Source organism: Antechinus flavipes, chromosome 2 (assembly GCF_016432865.1).
Source record: "Antechinus flavipes isolate AdamAnt ecotype Samford, QLD, Australia chromosome 2, AdamAnt_v2, whole genome shotgun sequence".
Classification (NCBI taxonomy): domain Eukaryota; kingdom Metazoa; phylum Chordata; class Mammalia; order Dasyuromorphia; family Dasyuridae; genus Antechinus; species Antechinus flavipes.
Window position 1 is genome coordinate 151,789,507 of NC_067399.1, and position 14,224 is coordinate 151,803,730.

Here is a 14,224-nt window from a genome sequence, read left to right on the forward strand (position 1 = left end):
TTTATATATATGCCTCCTTTCAGGGGCTTCAAACTGCTTTTGGTTTTTGTTGTCACCTTTATTAATTGGTTAAAAATCTTCCTTTGTAAGACTGAAAAGGCTCAGAGGTTTTTGCTAAAGTAGATCAAATCCATTTAAGATTATTAGCTCTACCCTGCATGTCATTGTCTCTACCCAATGCTTAATGCCTTTTAAACATTATGGTCTTGTCTACCCCATCCCTCCAAGTCTTCCTCCGAGTGGTGTTCCTAGTTACTGTCCCTAGTAACCCCACTTTTAATTATTATTATTATTTTTTGCTTATATTTGGCCCCTGCATTTTTAACCTACTTGTGAGGCTTGTTAGACTCCAAGATATGAACTTCCAACTACTTGTTCAACCTGAATAACATTGGCTGACAGATTTTTACATTCAGCACACCCTGGATGCTGCCACCTTCAAGTCATGTGCCTCCTTTATTTAGTCTAGACCCCACTAGATAGAGACAGCTCTATACCCATTATCAGCATGAAGCAGCTTCAGAAGATGAAGTCTCTTTCCCTTTGAGCCAAATGAATTTGGGTTTCAAATGCTTGAGAGGGGACAAATGGTGGAGTACAGCTTTTAGGGGGGAAACAGTAGTGAGAAGGTCCCCTGACCTTAGAGTGCTTTTGTTCTAACAATCTGTCTGTCAATAATTCTAAAGTCTTCTGGCCTTAGAATAGTCCTATAAACATTACTGACTGTCAGAGAGATAATCTGTTGGTCACTGATAACTATATTCCTGAGACAATAGTGAATAGGCCACCCCTCAAACCTACTTGTAAGTCATAAAATTAGCAAATATGTAACATGAAGCTCTGCTCTAACTTTGTCCTATAAATCTATCTTCTTTCTTTTGGTTCTTTGCTAAATTCTTTTGGAATTTAGCCCACTTCAATTGGCATTATAATTATAGTAAACTTTGCCCCTTGTCTTGGATAAGGGTTCAAGCCTACAGATTTTTTTGAGATGCCTCTAAACATTAGTCTGTGACCCTTTTTGGGGTTTCTTTTGGGAGATTTTTATGAATCTCAACAAGACTGTTAGCAGAGAGTTTGGGGCAGGATTAAGTAGTTTTGGGAATCATTAGCATAGAGATGGTAATTAAATCTATAGGAGGTATAAGATCACTAAATAATATAGAGAGAGAAGAAAAGAAGACTCTTGACAGAGCCCTCAGGGACCCTCTATGACGAGTGGACATATGCTGGAGGACCGATTCAGTAAAGGAGACAGAGAAGTGGGGATGAAATAGAAGTGTTGAGGAAAAAGACACCCTAACAAGATTAGGGTTTCCCTGGTCAGTGTCGTGGGTTTGGTGAAAGAATTCATGCACTCAGTCTTCAAGTTAAGGAGCAAAGATGTATTACTTGACGGTGGGCTAAAATTCCAAAATAATTTTTACAACAGTGTCAGAATCAAGAAGGTAACTTTATGGGAAAGAGAAACAAAGACTAGATTGATATGCTAATATTACGGTTTAGAGGTACTATTGAAGAGTTGTAGGTAGTTCCCAATTTATTGACCAGCTGAATCAGCATTAAATTATTGCTATTGGCCAGCATTGTTTGTGCTACTCCCAAGGCTGAGTAGCCTTAGGGTTTCTCAGGATTTGCTACTTTCTCATACTTCATCTGGAAGAAAACTTGGAGAGAGCGGTTCCCTCAAATCTAGAAAACAGATTGTATCTGGGAGAGAGTGATCAACTGTAAGAGTCTAAGGCTGCAGAGAGTTTAAGGAGACTATAGGAATAAAAGTTTATTGCATTTAGCAACTAAGAGAACATTGGTTACTTTGGAGGGAGTAATTACAGTGGAATAATGTTGGAAACTGAATTGTAAAGCTTGAGAGGAAAGAAAGTGTAGGAATCTATTGAAAGTAGCTTTTTCAAGGAATTTACTTGCAAAAAGTAGAAGAGATGTGGGATGGTAGTTGATAGAAGGGTCAAGAAAGGGAGACATGAGCATGTTTGTAGGTAGCAGGAAATGAACCAATCAAGTAAAAAGAGATTGAAAAGGGAAATATAGAGGAGCATTCTTTTGTAGAATATTGGATGGAATAGGATCACTTAAGCAGGTGGTGGGGTTAGCTCTGATAAAGGAATAAGGTTACTTTATTAGATGAGAGAGGGATGATTGGGATAGTTGTAGAAGTTATATGAATGATAGCAGATGAGGAAAACGGGAGAAGAGGGAATCCATGGTAATGGCTTCAGTTTTTTTCTGGAAAATATGAGGCAGCCTGGGTTGAGAGAGTGAAAAGAGGGAGGAGTGAGTCAGGAGGATTGAAGAGGTATAAAAAGATATGGAAGAATAATCTCAGTGGGGAATGGGATAATGAGTTGATAAGGAAAATATAATAGCAATGTCTAGGTGCAGTAAGGGCCAGGTTAAGGTTATGTAGCATAAATTTGTAGTGGGAGGATGAATATAAGAATCACACAGTCTAAGAAGATATAATTGTGTTGTATTCTTTATTATTGGGGGGATGATTCAAGAGAGCACAATTCCTTAGCTTTCCATTGGCATTTAGATTTAATGACTATATTATTTTCTCCAGGTTCTCCTCTAAATACCATATTTTTCATATGTCTAAGTTATATTCAAAGAGATAATTCTTTAAGCATAATATGCTTTTCTGTTTATTTAAAACATTGTGGAGTTTTGCTCTCAAAAGTGTCTTTTTTCCCCTATGACTACTTTTATACTCTAGCAAAGTGAAGAATTAAAAGTCACCTATAATTTTTGGAGCATCATGGAAGGTCACATAAACATTTATGATGTTCACAACTCTGTAGATAAGGTACTCAAGTAACCTCTTTTGTCTTCTTCCAGATGTTTTGTTTACTGGCACTGCTGATGGTCGAATTGTAAAACTTGAAAATGGAGAAGTAATCACTATTGCCAGACTTGGTGAAGGCCCTTGTAGTACGTCTTTGAAGAGTTCTTATGCATTTCTTGAAATCTGGAGAGAGACACTTATTCCATATAACTACTAGAAATTAGAGATCAAATAAATTTTCAAGGAGGCATGATCTACCAATGGAAAAAGTAATGGTCAGGAATTTGCGAGATCCCTGGGTTCTACTAATACCTTGCCTGGGACTATGACCTGCTGACTTCTGGAATAATTTTAACCATGCTGCCCAAATTCTCTTTACTTTGATTTTCCCAAAGAATAGTATTAACAAATGGAAATATTTATATCATACAGCATTGTTCATTTGCATGGCCCAATCGTCATTCTTTTGTGAACCCCAAGTCAATCTGTTGGTACACTTCAGTGTTACTCTCTAAATCCATTGTAATTTTTTTGGATGACACTGTAGTTATTACATTAATCTGTATTGAATTGAAAGCCTATCTGAAATGGGAAATAGAAGTTGAAAACTTTAATATTGGTTGTTATAGGTTTGGTAAAATAGCTTTATAAAAAGAGAAAAATAGATCCATAGATTAACATAGAACTATGTTTGAAAGATTAGTTTTGTATTTTCTGAGTGGTAGAAAAATAGGTTAGGGTGACCCACTAAGATATATGACAGCTTTTGGAGGCTATCACTAACAACCTTATTTTATTAACTGAGAATAGTTTGACACTGCTAAGATAAAAATGAAGCTTCATAGTGGTGGGTATTGCTAAGTACATTCTCATTTTTTCAAAAAGATGCTGTATTGAGTACAGAAACTGTGACTTGAACTGGCAAGGCAACATTAAACAGGTGAAACCTTAACAATATACCATAATTAGTCTTGTATTAGTAGGAAAAGAAAAGTCATGAAGATACCTTGGAAGATAATTAATTTGTTATGGATAAAATTCCACATTTGGAATTAGCATTCCTTTTCATTTGTCTTCATAGAAACCAGAGAAGATGAACCTGCTTGTGGCAGACCTCTTGGCATACGAGTTGGGCCTAATGGTACACTCTTTGTGGCAGATGCTTACCAAGGGATATTTGAAGTGGATCCCAATACAGGTAGGTTGTGACCCCTTATATTGCAATTACTTTGGTAACCTCAAGGCTTTGCCTTGAAATAATTTTATATTTCTTAACTTGCATTAGAATTAGAATCACGACAAATAATTTTGTACTGTTTTCTCATTTACTTGAATGTATATAAGTCATTGATCTACAATTCATTTCAATATTTTATTTTAAAAAATTATATACTTAGTAATCAACAGCAAATCAAACATGTAAAAAATGAAAAAAAAATACCCCATATTTTTAGCTTTTAATAAGGCAGAACCCAATGGATTCACAGAAAAGTAAGTATTTTTTTTCCCCTACATTTCCTTAATGAGCCACTTTGAAGTTGTATCCCTTTTGGCTCTGTTTTTGTTTTTTCCCTTTTTTTTCTTGTTAAAAAATATAGTTTAGTTACTGTATATAAGTTTTGGTTTTGTTGACTTTTTTTCTCTGCTTCTCCTCTGCTATATAGTTATTTATACTATGTTTGCTTCATATTGATTGATTATTATAGCTCCATATGTATTCATGAGTTATTCAGTTGTTCTCTATTTATTGGTATATCAGTTGTTTCCAGTGTTTTTTATTTTTTAAAATTATTCTAAATAACGTAGCTATGAATTTTTTTTATATCTAGGGCCTTTCATGGTGTCTTAGCATGGAACCCTAGCAATGAGATCATGGGTTGAAAGCTATGATCTCTTTTGACATTCTAATGCGTATTGCCATGTTGCTCTTCAAACTGTTTGCAGTGGCATGTGATTTTACAAATAGTATTTCTCCATAGATCTACCAAAACTGGATTTTTAAAAAAATTGCCAAAATTCCCATTCTAATAAGTATCAGTTTGTACATTCAGGTTTTTCTGAATTTTCCATTCTTCTGATTATGTTGGGAATTTTGAGCATCTTTTCCTATAGTTATGACCAATTTATATTTCTTCTTTCATAAGTTGTCTACTCTTCCTTTTTGATTACTATCAATAGTATTACTAATAATAATCAATAGGGTAATCTTATTTCTCTTATCAATATGTATTTTTTTTACACATTCTAGATGTCAGATTTTATTTCCTGTCAATAGTTTTTCTAATCTGTTTTTTTCCTTTAATTTTTTTTTAACTGTGTAAAATCTTTTTTCCTTGTATAATTGATTGCTTTTTGTTTCCAACAATATTTTCTATTGATTAAAATATCCCTGTTCCTTATATTGAGACAAATGTTTTTACTTTTTTTCAGTTTTTAAAAAAAGTTTTGAAAGTTATTTAGATTACTGATATAGTTGGAGTTTACTGTGATATATGGAGTGGATCCAAACCCATTTTTATCAGCTGATTTTTTAAAAAAGTAATTTATAATGAATAGTGATTTTATCACCCAATATTTACGTGAGGAATTCATTTAGCAGTAGTCAATTGGGTTCAATCAGTGGGTTTGCTATATTCTTTTTTTTTTTTTTTAGTGCCAGATGGTTTTGAAAAAAAATTGTTTTATGTGTTATGTTTTAATATTCAATTTTATTATTTCTCTTTTGGCAGTATTCTTTTTCATAGTTCTCACTATTGTCTGTTTTTCCGTATTAATTTTGCATTGACTTTGTCTAATTCTATAGACTAACATGTCACTTTTGAATATTGTATTAAATCTCTGTTAATTTGGGAAGTATTACCATTTTACTACATTTAGAAATATAATTATAAGCAGTTCAGTTTTCCCATGAATTCTATCAAAATAATTTTATTCACTGTGCAGATGAGAGGTAACTTGGTGTAATGGAAAGCATGCTGCATTTTGGAGTGGGAAGACCACTGATTGCATTGTAGATCCATTCTATATTAACTGTCTCAAGATTGCTTAATCTTGATCAGCCTGCTTAAAATTTCTGGATCTCATTTTGTTAATCTGTAAAGAGTTTGATCTAGATCATCCCCAAATTCCTTTCGTGTTCCAACTCTTGGATTATGGAGCTATAATATCTTTAAGATATTGATGAAATTAATTTCTTTTTTAGTTTCTTTTGTTTTCACTAATGGCATATAGAAATAGATGATTTTTGTGAACTTATCTAACAAAGTATATAGCATGTGGAAGATTCTATACTAAATGCTAAAAAAGTAAAGTTTTAGGGATAAAGACTAAATATGTGATTTCATTAGTATAGAGAATTCCCAGCTAAGGCAAAACCTCCTACTAGTGTAGATTGTCATTTTCTCTGCAATTTGTTGATATGGGGTGTTTCCTAAAGCACCAAGAGGGTAGATAACTTGTCCATGGTGATTAAACTAGTGTATTTCAGATTCAAGATATGAACCCATTTCTTCTGGCTTCACGGCTGCCTTTTTTTCTCAAGATGTGTATGTGTGTCTGTAGTCAAATGAGAGTGGGAGGATAAAGACTAAATCAAAATAGTTTTGCCTTTAGGGAGCTTAAATTACCTATATTTGTATGGAAAACATTTTACATGGCATTCTGTACTGCCAATATTGGGGTAAGTTCTTTAGTTCTTAGTAAAATTTTCCTTAACTGAAAGGGCAAATATCCAAAGAAGCTCACATTTGTGAAAACAGCTTGTTAAATAAAGGTTTTTAGCTTCAGTGATCTGAAAGTTTACATGATAGTTCTATTATTTTATGAATGTCTCTGTATCTTGGTTTCACTTTATCATTGTCTCTCTCTCTCTGTGTGACTCTGTGTAGGTGTGTTTCATCTCTCTCCATATATCTTTGTGTATATAAGTGTCTATCTTTCCTCTCTTAATTCACAAAAATATAAACCTTAGGATAACAAAAAAATTATATTTTTAAAATTTTTATGTTTTTTCTGAATTTTAGAAGCAGACAAATGGAGAGTTTTTAATATTTTTTTCTCAAATTTAACCAGGATTAATTTTTAAAATTACTTTTATGGTTATTGATTACATATTTTTTCATGCCAATTAACTAAATAAAAAAAGTGCCCCACCCTTTTCTGTGTCTTGAGCTTCTTTGTTATTTTGATGAACTTTATGGACCCTTATAATAATACTTTTAAATATATAAAATAAATAGGTTTAAGGAAATAAGTAATATTGAAATATATACAGATTCCCTGAAATGGTTTTTTTTTTTCCTCTTCATATCCCTTGGGTGTTTGTAGATGCAAAGTTAAGAATCCTTGCCTTAACATGTATACTTATTTTGTATTTAATTTATACTTTAACATATTTAACATGTATTGGTCAACCTGCCATCTAGGGGAGGGGGTGGAAGGAAGGAGGGGAAAAATTGGAACAAAAGGTTTGGCAATTGTCAATGCTGTAAAATTACCTGTGCATATAACTTGTAAATAAAAAGCTATTAAAAAAAAAGAATCCTTGCCTTAGAGAAGGGAGATTATGTGCTTTTAGTGAATTTATGGGCTAAAATGTTATATTGTTGTATTTAAGGAAAAAACTTGAATTTTAATCTTCTGATTTGCTTGACATAAAATATTTCATCTAGTTTTTCTTTTTTGAAGATAATTATGTTTATGTTTTAAAAATCATCTTTTTCTAACATTTAGGTTCTTGAAAAAGCAAGTTTAAAATGAAACTAGATATTCTTTTTTTTCATCTAGGTAGAGTGAAACATCTCTTGTCTTCCAAAATACCCATTGAAGGAAAGAAAATGTCATTTGTGAATGATCTGACAGTTACCAAAGATGGGAGGAAAATTTATTTTACGGATTCTAGCAGTAAATGGCAAAGACGAGATTATCTGCTTTTGGTTATGGAAGGTACAGATGATGGACGGTAAGTGTTTATCTCTGTATTTCTATTTAATTATAGATGTCAAAAAGGATAGCTTAAGTAAAGTTTATAACTTTTGTTTTTCATTATAGTGCAAAAAAGATTCTACTTTTAAAAATCATATGAATATTCTAAGCAAGCTTTTGATACAAGTGAGATAATGAACATCCTTTTGGTGGGTGAAACCAAGGCTTATTATGCAAGTGGAAATCTCATCAGATGATAGTGGCAGTTAACAGCTGAATAGAAGTTAAAAATTAGAGAGGTCTCAGCTACTCCCTGACATTGTAGAATAAGAGTGACTTTTTCATTGACTTCATAAGTGGGCATCTACAGAGTTTTGGGGTTAAAGGTTTCTCAGCATGGCATTGAGGTTAATTTGTGTTCAGAACAGGTTCAGGTATCTTCTGGAATGGAATAGACCCAAAAAGCTTATCTTGATTGTCAGGTCCTCCTTGTGCTCAAGAGCTCCTGAGAGTCTAATATTAATTTAGATGATTTGAGCTTATTCCAGGGACATAACAAATTTTAAGAACAACCAATCAATCTCTCTCTCTGTAGAAAGGGTAGTATAAAAAAATCTCTAATGAGAAGAATTCGGAAAATACTGACAACACCCTATTTTGATGAGGGAAGAAGATGATGTGTTTTTGATTTACTGCAGAAATTGAACTGTTTTGTGACGGAACTTTTGTAAATTATAGTAGACAAGTTCAACAGGCATTTATTAAATGTCTTCTTAAATTTATGTCTGATTTGATATGGTAATCTTGGATCTCTCTTAGCTTGGAAAGAACAAGTCGCCTAAGATAGCTAGAGAATCTATGGAAGCTCTCCTGGATTTGATATTGCTGTGGAATAGTAGTGGCTCCAAAATTGTATCTCTGATGCTTATTTGGAAATGAGTCAGGCATTTCAATCCAATTCTTCTGTAGATGTGAATGAATTTCAATATCAGATCAACATCCTAAAGTACCCAGTGGATAGAGCAGGTTACTAAAAACATCATCCGATATCATTTATTCCTGCTGTTATATTATTGATGGGAATGTCATTTATTACTATTTTTCAGATTGCTAGAATATGATACGGTAACCAGAGAAGTAAAGGTTTTAATGGAGGGATTAAGATTCCCGAATGGAGTCCAGCTGTCTCCTGCTGAAGATTTTGTTTTGGTGGTAGAAACTACTATGGCAAGAATAAGAAGGTTTGTTATAGTTATAGGATGGAATAATAAGGATTACTTATTATAATTTTTCCCTTATCAAGTTTCTATTATGTTCTTACTGATAATGTTTTATTACTGAATTAAAAAAAAAAAAGTGAGATTACATTTTTTTACCATACTACCTAGGGCCACTTTTATTTTCTATTTCCTATGGCTCAGTGAATAGAGCCTTGGGCCAGGAGGTCAGATCTTGCCTCAGACAATAGCTGTGTGACCCTGGACAAGTCACTTAATCTTTGCCCTTAATCCACTGGAGAAGGAAGTGGCACATCCCTCCAATATCTTTGTTAAGAAAACTCCATGGACAGTGTAGTCTGTGGAATCGTGAAGATTCAGATATGATTGAATTTTGGGCCTATAGGTGGAACAAAAGATAAGAGTGTTGGGCATGAAATCAGGAAGACTCATTTTTATGAGTTCATATCTGATGTCAGACACTTTCTAGCTGTGTGACCCTTGAATATGTTTGCCTCATTTTCCTCCTGATGAGGTTAGTGGCAATCAGAGAGTTATGGAAATTCCCTTTGGTTGATGCAGAGATTCAACATGAAAGAATTCATGAACCTGATGAGTTTTAGGTGGCAAAAAATGGAAGTTTATTGTTGGATAGGGAGCAGTTTTGCTAAGAGACTAACTTCTTTAGTGGCAAAGTCCTATTAGAGAAATGGAGGCTGGCACTGAGAAGAGGATGACTTCTCAGTGGGCAGTGTCCTGCTTTGGACCTTCTGCAAAGAATGAGTTCAGAAATTGCTCATTAAAAAGGAATCTTGAGGCTCAGATTTCAGGTTGAAAAGAAAGCCAAAGTTCCCAGGTCTAGATACTTATCGATATCCGACCCAGGTCTCCAATTGGAATTTAAAAGGACCTGGCATCCCCAAAAGATCTAAGGGGTGCTTTTTGATCAAGATTTCTAATTGAATAATAACAAAACTTATCTGGGGGGATGGAGGGGATATGCTTTCCCAGGAGGGCCTGAGACACAGTTTCAGAGTGATAATTTTAAAGGGAACATAGTTTCATCCCTCCCCCCGCTTCACTGTAAAATGATCTGGAGAAGGAAATAATAAACCACTCCCATATCTTTACCAAGAAAATTCCATGTGGTGGAATTGGACGTGACTGAAACAACTAAATAAAAAGAACAAAAATTTCACATATATATATTGAAAATTTGTTCCTGTAAGATTCTACCCAATTTAAGACTAGTATAGCATGATAGATCTTTCTAGACTACCAGTTCCTTCTTCTCCTGGTTCCTTCCTTTGTGCTCTTTTACTTTTGTCTAAATATACATGGTTTATGATAACTTCATTTCCTCATATATGCTGTAGAGAGAGAAAGTAAAGGTGGATGGGATCTTAGTGGTCATTGAATCCAACCACTTTATTTTACAAGTATGAAATTATGGTCCCAGAAGATGCAACTTGTTCAGTGTCATATAGATAGAAAGAAAAAGGAGCCAGGATTTGAATTTTAGGTCTCTGACTCCAAATCCAGCTCTCTTTTCACTGTACCAATGTATCTTGTATCTACATCTAAAATGGAAATTTATTGTTCCTATAATTTTCCATGAGTTTAGATTGCTATCCTGAAGATTGAATTGGGATAAAATCTCTTGATTTCTATCATGGTTATTTTTTTCCTTTCAGATTCTATGTATCTGGGCTTATGAAAGGTGGAGCAGACATGTTTGTGGAAAACATGCCTGGTTTTCCAGATAACATTCGACCAAGCAGCTCTGGAGGTTACTGGGTTGCCATGTCAACTGTTCGACACAATCCTGGGTTTTCTATGATGGATTTCTTATCAGAAAAACCATGGATTAAAAGATTAATTTTTAAGGTAATTAAGATCTCTAGTAATGTGAACAAATGGAAAAATACTCGTTATCTTAAAGGCCCATTTGAGTGCTAAATATTCTATTTTTTATAGTTCTTTGTCAATCAATTTAATAATTTAAGTGAACATGTGAAAAATTATTTGTGAGATTGGAGTAAATTAAAAATAATTAGTGGAAAAACAGCAATTTGGTTTTATAATGATAAATAGTACAGTTTAAAATGTAAGAAATCCTTTCTCAGTTTTCCTATTTAAGTTATTTTCAGACTGATGACAAAATTAAGATCCATAGGGGAAAGCATTGAATAATTTTAGAGTGTATTCGTGTGCTCATGCTCTAAACATAGATTTCATTTTATGATATAAATTTGGCAAAATTGTTTGGCATAATATAATAGAAATCTCCAATCTCTTCTAATCTAAGGCAGTCATTATTGTGATGGTTCTAACAACTCCAAACTCCATTATTTTTCATTTGATTTAATCACTCTTGTAGTCTGAGAGATGGATGTTGAGATTTCTAATCTCTCTTGAATAGATAGCAGCATTATGACCTGTGGAACTATACCCACTCCCTACTAGTTTATTGGTACAGATTGGAGTTAGAGATGGAAAAGAACCCTAGATTTTCTGTGCTTAATATTCTGTTTACAAGGCACCCTTTCTCCCCCATCAGTTAATGATAATAGTTACCTTACAAGAGCTCTCATGTGATGTAAAATAATAGCAGTGCATACATACTTTGCACAGCATTAACATATTTATTTTTGTATGTTTTTATTTTTTTTTTTTGCTTTGATTCTCACAACATATATAGATATAGAAAGTGTAGGTATAAACATTTCCATTTTAAAGATGAAAAAACTGAAGCATAAGTAGGTTAAGAGATTTGTCCAGCACAGAACAAATTAGTGGTAGATCTGGGAAGATCCATAGTTCCTGTAAGTCTTTGTTTAGTGCTATTTATATTATTTCATTATGTGGTAGAGTAGAAAGAAGAGCTTGAGTTTGGATCCCAAGCACTATTTATTACTCATATGACTATTCACAGATCATTTTGTTTCTTGTGGTCTCAGTTTTCTCTTCTATAGATTCTTCAATCTATGAGATTGAATTGGATAGAACTTTAAGACCTTTTATTGCTCCAGTTAGGTCAAGCAATACCTATTCTCATGAGTTGATGAATTCCAAAAGTATATTGTTGTTCAGTTGTTTCAGTCTTGTCCAATTCTTCATTATCAAATTTGGGTTTTTTGGATAATGGAGCAGTTTGTTTTTTCCTTTTCCTTTTTCAGCTCATTTTACAATTGAGGAACTGAGGCAAACAGGGTTAAGTGAATTCCCGAGGGCCACACAGCTAGTATGTGTCTGAGATCAGATTTGAACTCATGAAGATGAATCTTCCTGACTTCAGGCCTGGCATTCTATCTATTGTGCCACCAAGCTACATTTCAAGAATATAAAATAAGCACAAAATATCTGTATGTGACTTTCTATGAAACTCTTAATTTTTATTGAATTCAATTGTCAGGCTATCAAATTTTATTAGCTATGCTAATTTTTAATCACATTTATAATAAAGATTTTCTAAAACTATTTATTTACCATTTAGTTTAATTCCAGGAAAACTATTGCTTTGTTTATGGACCCAATATTGGCACTGAAGATTGATATTTCTTTTAGCTGAAGAAACTCAGGATGAAAAAACTATAATAGAAAAAAACACACACATAAGCTTGGAATACTGTAGATATGGGTTCTAGTTTCAACTTTGCCACTGCCTAGTTCTATGACTTTGAGCAAGGAATGTTCATTTTTGTGCTTCTATTTTCTTTTCTAAAAAATAGAGATAATATCTATGTTTCCTAACTTCCAAGGTTGTGATCACAGTTAAGATAATGTGTGAAAGCACTTTGGAAAACTCAAATATTCTGATTCAGATGTTAAGTACTATTTTAGAATTTAATGTTCTCCTTTCCTTGTATTCTTTGAACATAATATGGCTTTCATTGTAATTTCATGGTATTATGAAATAATGTGAAATATTGCATACAATGTGTACATCTATGATTTTGTAAAGGATAATAGCTCCTTGTATTTCTTGTGCTGGCCTGAATAATATATTATTGCCCACTTTTAAACTACAATAAGGTGTTTGTTTCTTTGGTAAAATAGAGCTTAATGGAAAATAACCAGTACCCTATTTTGCACATGTATATATAGTAATGTCCACATTTAAAATGTAACATATATTTAGTTTTGTTTACTATTGTTTGTCCTTTCTCAAAGAAGACCATGACATCAAGGAAATGATGCTATGACAATCAAATGAATTGGATTTAAATGAGGGTGGGTTGTACAAAGTCATCAGTTTCACTTTCCCTTCTAGAGCCATCTGGGTTCATTGGCAAAATATAGATCAGGATGACTGGAGATTTGCTTATATTGGAATAATTTTTATGGGATTATAACTTAAGTGGTTATAAAATACTATTTGAAAAAAAAAGGATACCCACTGGAAAATGGTTACTTTTTTATTTTAACTTTTTTTTTTATTAAAGCTTTTTATTTTTCAAAACATATGCATGGATAATTCTGCAACATTAGTCCTTGCAAAACCTTGTGTTCCAGTTTTTACCCCCTTCCCTAACCCCTTCGCCTAGATGGCAAGTAATCCAATATATGTTAAACATGGTAGAAATATATTTAACTTTATTTTTTTTAAAAAGAGATATTTCTGGCTCTTAAGCTCCTGAGAAGCAGTGTGCCAACAATTATTTATTGAGAATGCCTGGGCTAGGCACTGTATCTTGTATTCTTCAGCAATAGCACCCAGTACAGATAATCAATAAACTTTGCTTGTATTCATTCTCTACTTTCCTAATATTTGCTTTAGGAACAGGTGTTGTGGGCCAAAAGAAACCTTTCATTTTATTTTAAAGTTGCAGAACACCCGTATGCTAAAAAGCAGTTGCCACTAAAATAATTTATAGTGAACTATGGCCAAAGGTCCATCACTTCATTACAAGTCTTGTGTGGAGTTTCTCCCAACTTAGCATGCCTTCTCTGATTTTAAAGCAGAAATGGATAAAAATTTTACATTTTATACTTTGTTTATACTTTTATGCTTATTAATACAGTTTTAGCATGTATTAATAGTTATGCTGTTCTCATTCATATATGTTGCCATAGGACATTGTAAACTAATAATATCTGATTATTTTTAGATCCAAATTGGTAAGTTATTATTTTATTTTTTTTTTTTGCTATATTTTGACTGGTTGGGAGGTACCTTATGCACCAACACAATTAGAGTTTGGTTATTGAGAACCTATTATGTGAAATAAACCTTAGTTTCAATCAGAAACTAAAGTCTTCTGCTATGTTTCCTTTCTAG

General features: G+C 33.1%; 1 protein-coding gene across 3 annotated transcripts in view; it reads left to right on the plus strand.

Moving 5' to 3' along the window:
* APMAP (adipocyte plasma membrane associated protein) overlaps window positions 1–14,224 on the plus strand; it is a 56,378-nt gene that overhangs the window by 35,031 nt on the left and 7,123 nt on the right. For 2 of the 3 annotated variants that reach the window (XM_051975830.1, XM_051975828.1), the window contains exons 4-8: window positions 2,857–2,949; window positions 3,885–4,001; window positions 7,589–7,763; window positions 8,833–8,967; window positions 10,638–10,830. In XM_051975830.1, the coding sequence (XP_051831790.1) occupies window positions 2,857–2,949; window positions 3,885–4,001; window positions 7,589–7,763; window positions 8,833–8,967; window positions 10,638–10,830 (713 nt within the window). Of the gene's footprint in view, window positions 1–2,856; window positions 2,950–3,884; window positions 4,002–7,588; window positions 7,764–8,832; window positions 8,968–10,637; window positions 10,831–12,122; window positions 14,219–14,224 lie in introns of those variants that run through there. The other variant, XM_051975829.1, reaches the window with a different exon arrangement.